This window comes from Equus przewalskii, chromosome 22, assembly GCF_037783145.1.
Source record: "Equus przewalskii isolate Varuska chromosome 22, EquPr2, whole genome shotgun sequence".
NCBI lineage: Eukaryota > Metazoa > Chordata > Mammalia > Perissodactyla > Equidae > Equus > Equus przewalskii.
The window spans coordinates 24,831,961-24,850,506 of record NC_091852.1 but is presented as its reverse complement, the minus strand read 5'-3'; the positions used below and the strand labels follow the sequence as shown (position 1 = coordinate 24,850,506).

Genomic DNA, 18,546 nt, shown 5'->3' with positions numbered 1-18,546 from the left:
AGATGTTAGCTCAGAGCCAATCTTCCTCACCAACAAAAACGTCTGCTACATATTGAAAATTTTCTTCACTCCATATTGTTAGATTAATTCTCCTAAATTAATTTTCTTTTAAATCACTCAAATGTCTTTAATGGCTCTCAATTACCCAATCTGAATTACAAATTCTTGTGTCAGATATTCAAGAGCTTCTTGAATGTGGGCTTATCATGCCTGTCCAGTTATAGTTCATTTTACATTCATAATATTTCTGCATTTTTCAACATCCCTATTAGGCAAATGTGCCAGTCATCTCTATTAGAAATCTATCTAATCTGATATAAAAGCTGGTACTAATTAGAAATAATGAGCATCTATTTTTACATATCAACTATACACTGCTAAGGTTAAAGTACTCATGCTATGCACTAAAATGTATGGAGTATAAACTAAAATCATATATAGTCATGCTATGATTGTATCATATATACATATGTGAATATACAATCAGCCTAAAATGCATCTTATTTAATGGGAAAACACCACAGCAACTTCTCCTAAAATCAGGAATAAGATAAAAAAGCCCACTATTTAATATTGTACTGTGTTGTATTGTATATAGCTAATATAATTAGGCCATAGAAAGAAAGTATAAATACAGAAATTAGAAACAAGGAAGTAAACTATTTGGAGGTTATATTTTATACTTGAGGAACCCAAAAGAAAACAGCTCAGGGCTAATCTTCCTCCAAAAAAAAAAAGAAGTTCTTTATTTTACTACAGGATGTTCACATTAGCATCAATAAACTCTTCTAGAAATATTTATTCTATAAATACCACACTTATAGAATAAATCTTTAATGTGTGTATATAGACTATGCATGTATTTGTCATATTTATAGAATAAATATTTCTTCTATAAATTCCACATTGAGGTTGATGATTATTAATTATTCTTTCATTGATCCATGAAATAGTTATCAAGCTCTTTCTAAAGCAGGCCCTGGAGGGCCAGTCGCAGTGGCCTAGTGGTTAAGTTCGGCACACTCCACTTTGGTGGCTCAGGTTCAGTTCCCAGGTGCAGACCTACACCACTCATCTATCAGTGGCCATGCTGTGGTGGTGCCTCACAGACAAAAAGAGGAAGATTGGCAGCAGATGTTAGCTCAGGGCAAATGTTTCTCAGCAAAAAATAAACAAACTAGGCCCTGGAGCACTGTGCAAAGTGCAGACAGTAAAAACACACAAAAAAATATCATTCTTACCTTCAAGAAGCTCATAGTCTAGCAGGTAGAAGGTGCACACTACCATATTTTTATCTAAGAATACGACAGAATGCTGACTAAAGTGAGTTACAAGTTGGTTATAATTTTGGTAATATAACTCTGAAATGGCCAGATAGGTAGGTCATACAGATACAAAATTTAAGAGCAGAATATAAAGGAATTAATTTCTTCCCTTTCAATTAAAATAAGTGAGATTTCTAGGGCTATTTAAAGAAAGGATTAATCTTCTAGAATCAATCATGTCTGACAGCTTGGGTAGGGCTGACCTGGGATTGATTTATATTTTGTTATATAAATTCCAGATAGTATTGTTCTGATTTCTCCTTTAGTCAGGCAGCATGACAGGCATTATGCACATCTCTATCAGTAAAAAAAAGTGTATAGGTGGAAATGAGCACTACAACAAGGAACTAGCACAACACAGAGTGTGGGGAAAAGTAACTAGTGCTTTGCTAATGATAAAAATGAGTGAAAAATACAGTAACGTACAAGAAACTCTGGGAAGACTGTTGGCAATGATACAAAAAGCTAGACGTAATAAAAAAAGTTTACTAAACCGATGTTCATGTTTAGAGCTATATTTAATATGATAATGAAAATTTCTACAAGAAAATAACTTTGGTATTAAGATTCTGAAATACTTATTTCTGACACCTGTAAAACATAACCATTATTTACTTATGAAGCAAACTTACCAGAGTTTTACCATCTTGCTTATGGATAGTTACAATTCTGCTTTCATTTGAGCCTTCTTGGTGTGCTTGCTTAATATTCACATCAATAATATCAGGAAAATCACAATATAACTGTAAATTCTGCAATTAAGAGCATTTGAAATTAAAAACAGGTAGAATTTATGGAGCCATTTCAAAACAAGAAGATAACATTCATTTCAATTCTTTAAAATAAACAAGTATTGATAGCAATAGATAAGTATTAAATGAGATTTTCTCCCCCAATAATCTAACCCTAAGACTATACTGCATCTTGCTTTGAATTAAAATGAGAGCATTAAAGGATGCCAGGATGCTATAGTACTCTTCAATCCAATCAACATTAATAAGAACCATTGCCAGAAAATTGAAAATTTAACTACCAAAGAATGAAGATTAAAAAAATAAATAAATCTCTAATAACAATCTAAGAACAACATAGACATGAACAAACTTAAAACACATAACGCAAGCTAAAAAAACTAAATTATTTAACAGGTATATATCATCATAAAAACAAAATTAATCTTTTCCAATTAATCAAATTATATGATTGTGTCTCCTACTATCAACAATAGTAAAAAAAAAAAAAAAAAAGGAGGCAAAACTACCTTAAAAATCACTTTTAATTTTCAAGCCTTTTCTGAAACTATAAGAACACCATTACTAATTATATTGTCATAAAAAATTAAATAAAAGACCATTTAAGAACAATGAGAAAAGAACTATAGATATGACCTTGATGGCTTCACACTATTAAAAATGTCCACTTCTATCAATGGGAGAAAAGAAGTGCAAGACCATGTTTCAAATGAGTAAAATTACTTTGCTTCTATTGCCATTTTACTTAAATTAACAAAGAATGAGAACGTATCATTAAGGATTACCTGTTCTGTCAGTGTCTCACTTTCTTTATGTTTCCCTCTTGACCACTGAATTCCACCGTTTCCAGTTATTATAATGGTTGCAAAAATCTCCTCACCTGAAGGACCTCTTCCAGGTTCTTTTACTTCAAATTGCTCTGTGTAGAAGGCAGACTGAAGAGTTTCCAGATTTATAAGATACTTAAGTTTCAAGTTTCTGGCAGTGGCTTTGCAATGGCTGAATTGCTCAATAAATCTGCGAAATCTGTACCTTATTCGTTTCCTTGTCAAAATATGATAGTCTTGGATCTTTGCTCGAACACATTTTGGTAAGAATGTCTTGTAGCTAGAGATAAAGAGCACACACAGAAAAGCAAAACAAATTAGGAAATAAATCTAAAACAAAATTAAGAGAAGTTACCTCCTTTCTCCATGATAGCTAAGTACTACAGCACAGTGGTCAAGTGGAGAAAGGTGACATAGCCACTACCTACACAGAATAAAACCTTAATGTTTCATCTGATGATGTGAATACATATATAAATTCTCTCTGAGGTACCATAAATGTTTAAAATAGGAGATGTTAATTTTCTTCCCCTAATTAAATGAAAACTTAGTCTAGTTAGTAATGGAGTCTAAAAATTTGTTTTCTCTGATTATCTCATATACTATCTTTTCGGCACTGTGTTACAAATATTTCCTATGATGCTGTACAGCAAAATTCATATAAATTCTGGAAATTATTACATTTTGTTGACTGCTACTGTTGTTCATTATGCAAACATACTTTTTTTGTATACATTATTGTCTTAGGCCAGCTTCAGTAATTTGTAATAATTCCTTTGTAATCCAAACAATTCCATTTGGAAATGTTCTGACTCTTTTGCATCTCCATCTCTATGAAAAATATCCTAAAGAAAGTAGATAACTTATTTTCCTCCTGCTCAAATATCTGACAAATGAAGAACATTTTACTTCTGCAGGTAAAACTGTATTAAATTTTCATGCCTTCACCTATGCTAATCCTTCTCCCCATCACCCATCTCCTATCTGGTTAGCTTTTATTCATTCTACAAGTCTTAGCTCAAGCATCATCAAAGCTAGGAAACCTTTCTGGATCTCTATGACTATGTTAGATGCTCCTCCCTTTGTCTGACAGAATTCTATGCACCCCTCCATCATACCACTTATCACACTATGCTGTACTTGAGTATTTACAGCCAGTGCTGGAGAAGGCTCATGCTGAGACTTTATTAATACATTTTAAGGATTTTGAGCTGATTGTTAAACATCCATCATTAAAATTTAAGTTATGTAAATTTACAAATAAATAAACTATATTAAAAATACAGGTAATAGGGGCCGGCCCCATGGTACAGTGGTTGAGTTTGGTGCTTTGGCAGCCTGGGTTCACAGGTTCAGATCCTGGGCACAGACCTACATCACTCATCAGCCATGTTGTGGTGGCGACCCACATACAAAATAGAGGAAGACTAGCAGAGATGCTAGCTCAGGGCAAATCTTACTCAGCCAAAAAAAAAAATCTATGTGTGAATATATATAGGTAATAATACTCAAAATGCATCCCTTCCAATTTTATACTTTTAATTTTATTTTACATTTTACTACTAACTATGCTTTTGATGTCATTTATGGTTATCATATATGAGTATTGGAAAGAGTTTGCTATTGCTCATCTCTTCCCAATTCTGCATTTGATGACGTCAGGTTGATACCCTGAAATTGGCCATGGAGAGATTATTTACATGATGGATATCAGCAAAGATCATAAACAAATCACACTTTTTTTCCCCCAAGAACTGGTTGTTAAACATTTACCAGCACACCACTGCTTATTCCCTTTCCCATCCTACTCTAAACCCCTTGAGGAACGCTCAGTTTTATACTCAAATAGCCACAGCTGCTGGAGCAAGACAAGATAGATAGATTGCATTGTAACAAACTCATAATCACTAATTTCAAATGGGCTTTCATTACTACTGTCACTTTTACCATATTTCTCTGTTGAACTAATTTTCCCAAGTCCCACAACTATGTCAAACCTTCTCAAACTTCCTCAAACCTCCTACCTTTCTTCTGCCTCAAACTCACCTACATTCCTCCTCACTTGCAGCAGACTTTATCTCTTTCTCAGGGGAAAAATAAAAACAAAAAGGTTTCTCTAAGCAGAACTCACTCAGTATCCTACTAGCAAACCTACATACATCTGCACTCATTCTCCATCCTTCTTCCCACCTATTACAATAAATAGGGTATAAACCTGCTCATTAAAGCCATTTCTTTGACATGTACTTACTTATACCCTTCTCTCTTCCTGTAATATACATTCACCCTCTGGGGAATTTTTTACTCTATTTTTTCTCTTCTATCCACATGCTTTAAAAATACTAACACTCTTCCCATCTTAAATGTAAAATCTCTTTATCCCATATCTCCCTCCAGCTACATACTATCTGGCCTCTTTTTGAAAGTTTATTCAGCCAGTTCCATTTTCCTGCCTTCCATCTACTCCTCAGCTCACTCAAATCTGGCTTCTGCACCATCATTCCATAGAAACTGCTCTTGCCAAAAATCAAGAAAAACTTCCATGTTGCAATTTACATAAACAGCAATGGCTACTTGATTTAATAAAGTTTTGAAAACTTATCTGGAGACAAAAAGAAGAGTTTAAGATAACAACATAAAACAAGGCTTTCCACTTTGATGCTTATAATAAGGGACCAGATATACATCTTTTGAGAATACCATAGGAGTGTGAGGTTCTTGAATACGGTGAATCCACTTTCATGTCACGCTACCAGAAAGAGACGTTAGAAACACTAAAATTTTTCAAGAGACACAAAGTTGTTGACTCTGGAAGCATAAAACATTTCCCTGATGCTTTTCTTATATTGAGTTTTTAAAGATTCCTAAAAGTGAGGTTCTAAAAGGCTCTGAAATTCAGCCTTGCCGTAGACAAGTAGTGTAAAACGAAATCTGCTTTTTATCATTACAATTGGAGTAGGCTACTGGAAACTTAGTATGAGTACAGTTGTTTAGAAAGGGTCTAGTGATAGGAGGTATGTAGTTCAGTTGCTATGTAAGTGGCCTTGGCTCTGGCCTAGTGTTTGAAACTCCGCAGTCTCCTTTAAACTCTTTCCATTCTCCAGTTCTCTTCTTCCCACCCTTTAGCAAATTGAGGATTTTCAAGAGCAGATGAAGAATGAAAATGGAAAAATCTTATTTGTTTCCTTCATTTTCTGTACTCCAACACCTAAGTCAGAATGTTTAATTAGGAATTAGCATACAAAGGAATAAGTATCTAATACATAAACATACACAAAGAAATGCACAAACACATATACACAGGTGCATATGCACATAAAAGCATGGGCTCACAGACATAGACACACCTAACACAGAGGCACAGACATGCACCCTACATATATTTTTTTTAAGTCTGGGAAAGAATATGTATTTAGTTATACTAATCAAAGATTCATACCCTACTGGATATTTCCAGGAACAGGCAGTTTATTCATTCTGCCAAAAACTAACCATTCATCTGTTCTCCTGTCAATCCTGAATATTTAAACACTGAGTAGAGTTCCTTGATTATTTCTCAGAAATAAGCATTAAATAAGAATTCAAAAAAATCAGTGAGTTCAATTATATTAAGAAGGCAAGCAAGGCAGGCATGTTTTGCTTCAGAACAAGGATAAGTTATTTATCTAATATTAAAATATCATGGTACAAGAGACAAAAGAAAAATTAAATTAGACTGCGAAATTTAAACTCATGCTGCAAATGATACTTTTAAGAAAGTGAAAAAACAATCTATAGAATGGGAAAAATATTTTCAACTCATGTATATATAATTTGTATCTGGGGATTTGTATCCAGAATATGTGAAGAACTAAAAAAATATTGAATTATACACTTTAAATGGGTGAAATTTTTCTCAATAAAGCTATTTTAAAATATCATGGAGTCTTATAATTAACGTTTAAAATCTATACAATTTTAAAAGTAAAATAAAGGAAAACAATGATACAGAATTTTGCAGATACATTTATATCCTGGTTAAGAGAATCAGAGAAATACAACTGCTCAACATTCACTGGGTTTAGGACACTAGACTAATAATGTAGGAAGAAGAATAAACAGATGGCATGATTCCTGACCTCAAAGGAAACATAACATACACAGAAAGATTGTGCTAAGACTTTGGACAATATCATGGTCTCCAAAGCAGAAGTGTTTCACCATAGCATAAGCCTAGAGATGGCTTCATTTTTTTAAAATTCACCTTCAGTGGCTCAAAGCTTCTCTGTTCTTCACCTGTGTTCCCTTCAATTCCTTTAATTTCTATTAACAATATCTAAGATACTCCTCCCCTGAATCTGTTCTACTATGGTCTCATACATAGCAGGTATTCAATAAATAGCTGTTGAATGAATGAATGAACAAAAGAATGAATGGCCGAGTTAATATCCTAAAGGGTGCCTGTCTGCATTTATTTTATTTTATTTTTTATTGAAGTATAATTGATATACAATATTATATTACTTTCAGGTTTACAATATAGTGATTTGATAATTTTATACATTACAAAATGATCATCAAGCTAAGTCTAATTACCATCTGTCACCATGCAACGTTATTACAATATCATTGAATATACTCTACACTGTACATGACATTCCTGTGACTTATTTATTTTTATAACTGGAAGTTTTTCCTCATGATCCCCTTATCCTATTTCACCCATTCCCTCCCTGGTGACCACTAGTTCATTCTCTGTATCTATGAGTCTGTTTTTGTTTTATTTGCTCATTTGTTTTGTTTTTCAGATTCCACATATAAGCAAAATCATATGGTATTTTTCTTTCTCTACCTGACTTATTTCACTTAGCCCAATCCCCTCTAGGTCCATGCATGTTGTTGCAAATGGCAAGATTTCATTCTTTTTGAAAGCTGAGTAATATTCCATTACACAAACACACACACACACACACACACATGCATACCCCCTCCCAATCTTCTTTATCCATTCTGTCTGCATTTTAATAAAGATCAAGGCCTTAGAGGGGGAAAAAAAAAATGTTTTGTTTTTCCTTTGGACTTTGGAATCTTCTCGATTCCTCAGTGAGCATACCCCATGGCCTACACCCTTAGGTTAAGGCCTAAGAGACATCTGAAAACAAAACAAGAATACTTAAAACCAAAGAGAGAAACACAGAAACTGATACACTGCAAATTGGGTATGTAACTGTTTTGACTGTTATGTGACAATGACTACATACATACATACTGTTACATACAAAACAGGAGTGACTGAAGCCAGTTATTGAGAGAAGGATTTCAAGGAAGAAAGAGAGTTTTGACCGGATTCATGACATTCTCAAATTTTCAATCTCAAATGTTACATGTAAAACACATATTTAGTCTTCAAAGAAAAAAAGATTCAAAGCATTCTCATAATAGTCATATAGACTTTTAAAAACAGTAGAAGCTTTATAATCATTAAAGCTGGGCTATAGGAGTAGTGTTTCAAAAACCGCTACTAGGCATGATTATCAAAATTCAAGGTGCAGAAGAAGAATTTGAAGAATGTGGAGTATGGATCACCTGTATAAGACATGTTGGATCAATTATAAGATGAAGAAGGTCTGAGGATCTAATGTTAAATGTGGTGACTATAATTGATAACACTGTATTGTATAATTGAAATTTGCTAAGAGAACAGCACTTAAATGTTCTCACCAAAAAAAAAAAAAACACATATATATGCGAGGTGCTAGGTGCATTAATAAACTAGATAAGGGAATCCTTTCACAATGTATACATATAGCAAATCAACATGATATACACTTTAAATAGCTTACAATTTTATATGTCAATTATACCTTATCAAAGGTAAAATAAAAAAAAATCTCCTGGAGCACTTGCAAAAATTCATATTTCTGGGCTTCACCTCAGATTTATTGGATCCAAATTCTTGGGTTAGGGTCCAAGAATCTTCAATTTTAACAGGCACCTCAGGTGATACTAACTGAAATAAAATAAGGACCACTATTTGATAAATAGTGATTCAGAATTATTTATAAAATTTGAAAATCTATCAGAAATTATGCTTCTAGGTGTTCATTACTTTGACTTACCTAGCCTTTTCAGAATAAATGAATCAAATAACAAATAAGTATTGAACATCTATGATATTTTCTGTAGTACTCTAACTCTCTCAATAATTTCTTTTAGTTATAAGATAAATAAGTACTTGGGATGTAGGTACAATATGATAACTATAAGTTAACACTGTTGTATGATAAATAAGGGAGTAGCTCCTAAGAGTTCTCATCACAAGGGAAAAAAATTTTTTTTCCTTTCTCTTTTTTTGGTATCTATATGATAGATGTTAACTAAATTTACTGTGGCAATCATTTTAGAATACATGTAAGTCACATGATTATGCTGTATTCCTTAAACTTATACAGTGTTTATGTCAATTATATCTCAATAAAATTGGAAGAAAAAAACTAATTTATCCCACAAAATATGTGTTATACACAAGGAAGAAAAGTTACCCAATTTACTCTTAATTATTATAAAATAAAAATGTATGGGCGAATACAGAAAATACAAATAAATTATATAAAAACTCCAACTGTTCACATTTATGTATATGGATCTGAATAAAGAAATTACCTGATAGAGCTATAGATGGTCAGTGGGGTTTGATCCTTTTCTTTGGCTATTCTCATCATATCTAACACTGCCATCCCAAGACATTCTTCCTGTGTTTCATGAGTCACAGGTACTTTTACCCATCCATGCAAAAAGTCATGCCGCCACTAAAGGAAAAAAAATTTAGAAGGAAATATCTCATAAGTCTCACATCACATTTTAATCGACTACCGTATTTTAATCCATAACCTAATTTCCAGAACATATACAGATATATTCTGTTCATGAGGATATTCTGTGGAACTCATGCCCAAAAGACAAGAAATATACAAAAAATCAGTGAGAGCAGTGCTAAGAACATAATCAACCAAATACCCATTAAAGGTACAAGTGAAATAGAGTCCCAAACGCCAAAGCATATTATTTTAAACTAGCTTTCCTTAAACATCACAGTATGTAACAATTAAAATTTCATTTAATTAAAACTGTAAGAAAAGTAGTTTTTCATCTGGGTAGCTGACAACATTTGAACCAAGAAATTTCATCTGCATTCAGCCAGAAAAATAAGAAAATAGTTACAGTCACAAAATAAGAAATGAACCAAAGAAAGAACATAACTTTTTTTTCCTGAATATATATGAATTAATTAAAGATTGTTCACATGGCAGCTGAGTAGCCATATTTGATGACATAAAGACAATCTTCAGAAGAAAATGAATTTAGAAGGGAAATCTCACTTTTGGCTTTTATTTGCTTAACTTTTCCAAATCTATCTTTCTACAGTACTGTCTTACATCCTTTAAAGATAGTTTAGTGGCTGAACTATTTTGTAGCTTAGGAAGATGAAAAATGTTCTGGAGATAGAAGGTGGTGACGGTTGCACAACAATGGGAATGTACTTAATTAATGCCACGGATCTGTCCACTTAAAAATGGTTAAAATGGTAAATTTTATTAAGTATATTTTACCACAATTAAAAAAATAAGTTGGTTGCTCTCATACCGCAAAAGAAATATTTTTTAATTTGTTGCTCACAAACTTAACTAACCCTGATAGAAATCTTAGAAATGTGAACCACGAGGATCTGTGGGGTTATTTTCTCTGATATCAGCAAATCTGATTTAGAACTCCTTAATCTGACACTTTAGGGATACCAAGAGAACATCTTTATCCAAAAGCACTAACATCTTTTCTTTTCTTTCTTTAGTTTCTACTCCTCAGCCTAATAACAAAACATTTCAATCACAGTTTAAATCAAGGTAACAGATAAGAAAGCACTACAAAATGTTCAAGTACACCACAAAAATTTAACATAACAGTATTAATAAACAAATAACTGGAACACAGCTCTCAGACTAAGTATCAAATCTAGCCACCCTCCTAGGAGGAGCTACACAAACTATTGTAGCTTAATTTTTATGCAGTTACCTACTTCTTTTACATTTCACTACCCAATATTTAAGTCTAAAATTTTTCAAGAATTAAAACAGCCTCTCTAAAGAAATTTTACTGTCTTATATTCCAGCCACTTATGTCTACATGAACCATGCTGTAAAACTCAGTCCAAACTTTGTGAAATCCTTAAAATGATCTAAAGGACTAAGATAAAAAAAAAGAAAATTCAAAAGGGCCAATTCAAGGAATCTTCATAAAATAGATTCTATTCTCCATAAACTTTGGGATTAAAAATTAGTGATAAAAAGACAATTTTGTTACCTCTCTGCAACTGCTATGCAAGACAGAACATCAATTTTCCCATATATGAAGATTTTTCTCATTAAGAGATACATTACACAGCAAGATATTTATCATTTAACACATGTACAAGTATCATTTAACACATGTACAAGTAAGATAATAATCATACCTGAGCAAAAAGGTAAGACATGACAAAGTCATCAAGAAGAGGAGCTTCAGCACCTCGAGATATTCCATGCCGATAGGTTCTGTTGCTGCCATTACAATACCAGTAAGGAAAGTAAAATCTACAAGACAATTAAAACATTCAGTCAGCCTCCAAAAAGATCAAATATAAACACAGTGTGTATATATATCCACTTCCATCATACTGAAAAGTGTTATCCCATTATCAGAAAACAAAGATAACAGTGTTTAAATACAAGCTTAGGACAAAAGGAAATATGGATAAGACTATTACAATAAGATACACAGAAAATACAAGAAATATAAATGTAAAATCAATATACTGCCTTCTGCCAGGTACAGAATGTAGAAGCAATAACAGGAAATAGAGAAATGTAGAAATAAAACATAAACAGGGGTTAATATCCAAAATATACAAAGAACTCATACATCTCAACAACAAAAAACCAACAACCCAATTAAAAAATGGGCAAAAGATCTGAACAGAGATTTCTCCAAAGAAGACATACGGATGGCCAACAGGTACTTGAAAAGATGTTCAACATCATTAACTATCAGGAAAACGCAAATCAAAACTGCAATGAGATATCATCTCACCCAGGTCAGAATGGCTATAATTAACCAGGCAGGAAACAACAAGAGTTGGAGAGGATGTGGAGAGAAGGGAATCCTCGTACACTGCTGGTGAGAGTGCAAACCGGTGCAGCCACTATGGAAAGTAGTATGGAGTATTCTTAGAAAATTAAGAATACATCTACCATATGATCCAGCTATCCCACTGTTAGGCATTTATCCACAGAACTTGAAAACACAAATGCATAAAGATACATGCACCTCTGTGTTCACTGCAGCATTGTTCACAATAGCCAAGACTTGGAAGCAACCTAGGTATCCATCAAGGGACGAATGGATAAAGAAGATGTGGTATATATACATAATGGAATACTACTCAGCCGTAAGAAATGATGAAATCTGGCCATTTGTGACAACATGGATGGACTTTGAGGGTATTATGATAAGTGAAATAAGTGAGAGGGAGAAAGTCAAATACCGTATGATCTAACTCAAAAGCAGAAGATAAAAACGACAGACAAACACATAGCAACAGAGACTGGACTGGTGGTTACCATAGGGGAAGGAGGAAGGGCAAAAGGGATGATTAGTCTCACATGTGTGGCAATGGACTATAATTAGTTTTTGGGTGATGCACACAAAGTAATTTACACAGAATTCGCTATATATAATGATGTACATCAGAAAGCTATTTAATGTTGAAATCCAATGTTACTGCAATAAATGAATAAAAATTTTTTTAATGTTAATCCAGTTTTATCCTTAGAGGAATCTGGAAATGCTCATTTGGTGTGAAAAGAAATAATTGCTTCTTCTTTTAAGAAATGGAAGTTAAAAACTTGTCTCAAAGAAACAAAAAATATTCTATATTGCTTTTTTATTTACAGCTTTATTGAGATATCTCACATACCTTAAAATTCATCCATTTAAAGTGCACAATTCAACGTTTTTCAGTATATTTATAGCATTGCACAAACATCATCACAACCTAATTTTAGAACATTTTCAAGTCTCCTAAAAGAAACTCCATACTCATCAGCAGTCCTAGCCAAATGACCCCTATCCACTCCCCAGTCCTAAGTTACCACTAGTCTTTCTAGCTCCATAAATTTGCCTGTTCTGGACATTTTATATACATGGAATCATATAATATGTGGCCTTTTCTACCTTCTTTTCACCTAGTGCAATGTTTTCAAGGATCATCCACATTATAGCATTTATCAATACTTCGTTCCTTTTAATTGCCCCTAATACTCCATTGTATGGATACATTACCTTTTGCTTATCCATTCATCACTTGATGGACATTTGGGTTGTTTCCATCTTTTGGCTAGTGTGAATAAATGCTGCTATGAATAGTCATGTACAAGTTTTTGTGTGTGTAGACATATGTTTTCATTTCTCTTCCACATACCTAGGGGTGGAATTGCTGGATCATATGGTAATTCTGTTTATCTTTTTGAGGAACAGTCAAATTGTTTTCCAAAGTGGTTGCACTATTTTATGTTTTACATTACAACAGCAACATATGAGCATCCCAGTAGTTCACATCCTTGCTAACACACAGGTTGAGAGTTTAGCTAAATCACTCCATGGTATTGTTGCCTTGACATCCATTTTGTTTGGCCAGGAGGCCTGCAGTGACCTTAAATTGAAATTAGCCCTCTCATGCAAGAGCACGCGTGAGATAGCAGCCTGCAGAGTCACAAGCAAATATAAGTTCCTGATATGACTTCACCAATAGTCCTTGTGATCAACAATCTTCCCAGACTCCCAGTGCCTAACTCTTATGCTCCCCTTCAGTAAGATTCCCAAGTGGTTTACCAAAACCCAGCTCTTTTGGTATGAATTGACCAATCTGGCCTCTGCCGAGGAACCCCAAAGTACTCTACCCACAGATGCTAATAAAGGCATGTGCCCCCAGGTCCTATCTACACTCTGTCTTGACTTCCCCGTGTGGCCCCTCAAGGTATGCTGGGTACTTCCTCCAGGACCTGTGAGGACTAAACTTCTCTACTTCAGTTCCTCTTGTGGTCTGTTATTGAACTGAAGTTCACCACCCAGCAGCCTGTGCTACACTTAATAAGTATTAATTTGACGAATTCATAACAACTTGTTATTGTCCATCTACTTTACTTTTGCCATCCTAGTAGGTGAATTGGTATCCCACTGTGGTTTTGATTTACATTTCTCTAATGAATAACTATGTTAGGCATCTTTTCGCATGTTTATTGGCCATTTGTATGTCTTATTTAGAGAAATGTCTATTCAAATCCCTTGCTCATATTTTCATTGGGTTATCTGTCATTGTATTGTTGAGCTATAAGTGTTCTTTACATATTCTGAATATAAAACCTTTATCAAATATATGATTTACAAACATTTTCTTCAATTCTGTGGGTAGTCTTTGCACATTCATGACAGTATCATATGGTGCACAGACATATTTTGACAAATCCCAATTAATCTATTTTTTTGTTGCTTGACTTTTTGGTGCCATAGTGAAGAAACCATTGCCAAATCTAAGTACATGGAAGCTTTACTCCTATGTTTTCTTCTAAGAGTGTTATAGTTTTAGCTTTTAGATTTAGGTCTATGATCCACTTTAAGTTACATTTCTTTATATAGCGTGAGTTAGTGGTCTAACTTCATTGTTTTACATGTGAATATCCAGGTGCCCCAGCACCAACTCCTGAAAAGTATATTCGTTCTCCATGAATTATCTTGGCACCCTTGTCAAAAATCAATCACCAAGCACCCTATGTTCACTGCAGCATTATTCACAATAGCCAAGATGTGGAAGCAACCCACATGCCCATTGACTGATGAATGGACAAAGATGTGGTGCGTGTATATATGTACACACACACAATGGAGTACTACTCAGCCATAAAAAAGACAAAATTGTCCCATTTGCAACAACATGGACAGACCCTGAGGGTATTATGTTAAGCAAAATAAACCAGACAGAGAAAGACAAACACCATATGATTTCACTCATATGTGGAAGATAAATAAATACATGGACAAAGAGAATGGATTAGTGTTTACTGGAGGGGAAGGGGGTTAGGAGGTGGGCATAAAGGGTAAAGGGGTACATATATATGGTGATAGACAAATAATAATGTACAACTGAAATTTCACAATGTTATAAACTATTATGACCTCAGTAAAAAAAAAAATCAATCACCATAATATGAGGGATTATTTTTAGACTTTCAATTCTATTCCATTAATCTCTAGGTCTATCCTTAAGCCAATACCTTGTATCTTGATTACTATAGTTGTAGAGTAAGTTCTGAAATTAGGAAGTATGAATTGTCCAACTTTGTTCTTTTTCAAGATTGTTTAGGCTATTCCAAGTCCTTTTGATTTATATACAAATTTTATGATTAACTTGCCAATTTCTGCAATAAAGACAGCTAGGATTTTAGTAGAAATTGCATTGAATATATAGATCAATTTTGGGAACATTGCCATCTTAAGAATATTATGTTTTCCATCCATAAACATGAGTCTTTCCATTTATTTAGGTCTTTCCCTAACTTCTTTCAATGACATTTTCTATATCTCAGTGTATAAGTTTACTTCTTTTGTGAAGTTTATTTCTAAGTATTGTTTTTTATGCTATTGAAATGGAATTGTTTTCTTAATTTCACATTTGGATTGGTTCTTGCTAGTGTATAGAAATACAAATGATTTTGGTATGTTGATCTTCTATCCTACAACCAGGCTGAGTTCATTTATTAGTTCTAATAGTTTATTAATTCCTTAGGATTTTTTATATACAAGATCATATCATCTGTGAACAGTTTTACTTCTTTTCCAGTATGGATGCCTTTTATTTCTTTTCTTGCCTAATTTCCCTGATTAGAATCTATGGTATATAGAAGTGGTGAGAGCAGATATCTTTGTCTTGTTTCTGACCTTTGGGAGAAAGCATTCAGTATTTCACCATCAAGTATAATACTAGCTTTGGGTTTTTCATAGATGTTCTTTACCAGACTGAGGAAGCAGCCTTCCATTCCTACCATGTTGAGTATTTTTATCACGATAGGGTGTTGGATTCTGTCAAATGCTTCCTCTGTATCTATTGAAATGATGACGTGGTTTTGGTTCTTTATTCTACTAATATGGTGCATTATATTGATTGATTTAAGGATGTTAAAGCAACCTTGCATTTCCTGGGATAAATCTCATCTGGTCAAGGTATTTAATCCTTTTTATATATTGCTGGATTTGGTTTGCTAGTATTTTGTTGAAGATTTTTACATCTATATTCATAAGGGATATTGCTCTGTAGTTTTTTTTCTTCTGGATGTCTTTGTCTGGATTTGATATCAGAGTAATACTGAACTCATAGAATGAGTGGTGAAGTGTTCCCTCCTTTTCACGTTTTGTGAACAATTGGTATTATTCTTCTTTACATGTTTGACAAAATTCACTGGTGAAGCCATCTAGGCCTGGGCTTTTCTTTGTGGGAAGTTTTTTTAAATTACTAATTCAGTTTATTTATTCACTATACGTCTACTCAGACATTCTATTTCTTCTTTTGTACGTTCCTATAGTTTGTGTCTTTCTAGCCATGTGTCCATTTCATCTTGGTTATGTAATCTGTTAGCATACAGCTGCTCCTCATCATCTTTATGCCTGTAAGGTCACAGTGATGTTCTGTCTTATAGTCATGATTTTAATAATTTAGGCTTCTCTCTTTTTATCCTGGTCAGTCTAGCTGAAGGTTTATTGACACTTGATCTTTTCAAAAAACCAACTTTTGGTTTCTTGATTTTCTCTACTGTTTTTCTATTCCATTTATTTCTACTCTGATCTTTACTATTTCCTTCCTCCAACTTGCTTTGAGTTTAACTCACTCTTTTTTTTCTACTTTCTTAAGGTGGAATCTTATTGATTTGAAAATGTTTCTTTTTAAATATAGGTGTTTATAGCTATGAATTCCCCTCTAAGCATTGTTTTAGCTGCGTAAGTTTTGATATGTCGTGTTTTCATTTTCAGCCATATCAAAGTATTTTCTATTTACCCTTGTGATTTCTTCTTTGATCCATTGGTTATTGAGAAGTGTGTCGTTAACTACCACACATTTGTGAATTTTCCAGCTTTCTTTCTATTGATGATTTGTAATTTAATTCCACTGTGGTCAGAGAACATACTTTACATGATTTCAATCTTTTTAAATTTATTGAGACTTGTTTTGTGGACTAACACATGCAGAATTTCTATTCTAGAGAATGTTCCACGTGCACCTGAGAGGAATGTGGATTGTGCTACTGTTGGGTGGAGTGTTCTATATCTAGCTGGTTTATAGTGTTTTTCAAGTCTTCTATTTCCTTGCTGATCTTCTGTCAAGTTGTCCTCTCCATTACTGAAAGTGAGGTACTAAAGTCTCCAACTATTATTGCTGAATTGTCTATTTTCCCCTTCAATTCTGTCAGTTGTTGCTTTATGTATTTTGGAGCTCTGCAGTTAGATCCAATTTATATCAATTATAAACAAATGTTATTAAGTTTTCCTAATGGACTGACACTTTTATCACTATAAAGTGTCCCTTTTTTGTCTCTAAGAAACAATTATATCTTAAGGTCAATTTTGTCTGATATTAATATAGCTGCTCCAGCTCTCTTTGGGTTACTGAATGCCTGGTACCTCTTTTTCAGTCCTTTACTTTCAATTTACTTGTGTCTTTGCGTGTAAAGTATGCCTCTTATAGACAACATGTAGTTTATGTTTTGTAAATCTATTCCTCCAATCTCTGCCTTTTGATTTGAGTGTTTAATACATTTACATTTATTGCAGTCACTGTTAAGGTACTATTTATGTCTGTCATTTTGCTATTTGTTTTCGATATGGCTTATGTCTTTTTGTTCATCTGTTCCTCCATTACGCCTTTCTTTTGTGTTGAGGTATTTTCTAGGGTATTGTATTAAGTCTCTTGTTGTTTCTTTTACTATATATTTTTAGTTGTTTTCTTAAAAGTCTCCCAGGGAATTACAATTAACATTTTAACTTAACCTAGCCCTTATTAATATCAACTTAATTTCAATAGTATACAAAAACTTTGTTCTATTCCTTTTGTTCTATTATTGTCATACAAATTACATCATAAGTCCTTCAACACAGTTTTATAATTATTGCTCTTTTATGTTTTTTTGACATAAGTTCTACATTTGTAATAAAGGAAATGAAGACTAGCCCATGAACAATAGGCTGGTAGGATTTTTAAACATTACATAAAATCTCCTTTTGGGCAGTTTCTGGTTAGATTTTCCTTGGAAATTCTGACTATAGGTAGCTATGGGTATGTGCCCCTTTAACAATAAGAGGAATTCATGAATTTGATAGAAGAACCATTTTTAATTCTTTAGGTAAGGTCAGCAAACTATGACCCACAGGCCCAATCTGGTCCACTGTCAGTTTTGGGGTTTTTCTTTTTAAAGATTGGCACCTGAGCTAACAACTGTTACCAATCTTCTTTATTTTTTTTCTGCTTTTTCTCCCCAAATCCCCCTAGTACATAATTGTATATTTTAGTTGTGGGTCCTTCTGGTC

General features: G+C 33.4%; 1 protein-coding gene across 6 annotated transcripts in view; it reads right to left on the bottom strand.

Annotated features, from left to right (window-relative positions):
• The window catches only part of JAK2 (Janus kinase 2), a 136,287-nt gene that overhangs the window by 48,794 nt on the left and 68,947 nt on the right, over positions 1–18,546 (bottom strand). For 3 of the 6 annotated variants that reach the window (XM_008525246.2, XM_070589989.1, XM_070589990.1), the window contains 4 exons: positions 11,393–11,510; positions 9,547–9,692; positions 2,863–3,184; positions 1,958–2,077 (listed from right to left, as the gene is read on the bottom strand). In XM_008525246.2, coding sequence (XP_008523468.2) covers positions 1,958–2,077; positions 2,863–3,184; positions 9,547–9,692; positions 11,393–11,510 — 706 coding nt within the window. The remainder of the gene's footprint in view (positions 1–1,957; positions 2,078–2,862; positions 3,185–9,546; positions 9,693–11,392; positions 11,511–18,546) is intronic. The other 3 variants (XM_070589991.1, XM_070589992.1, XM_070589993.1) reach the window with 1 other exon arrangement.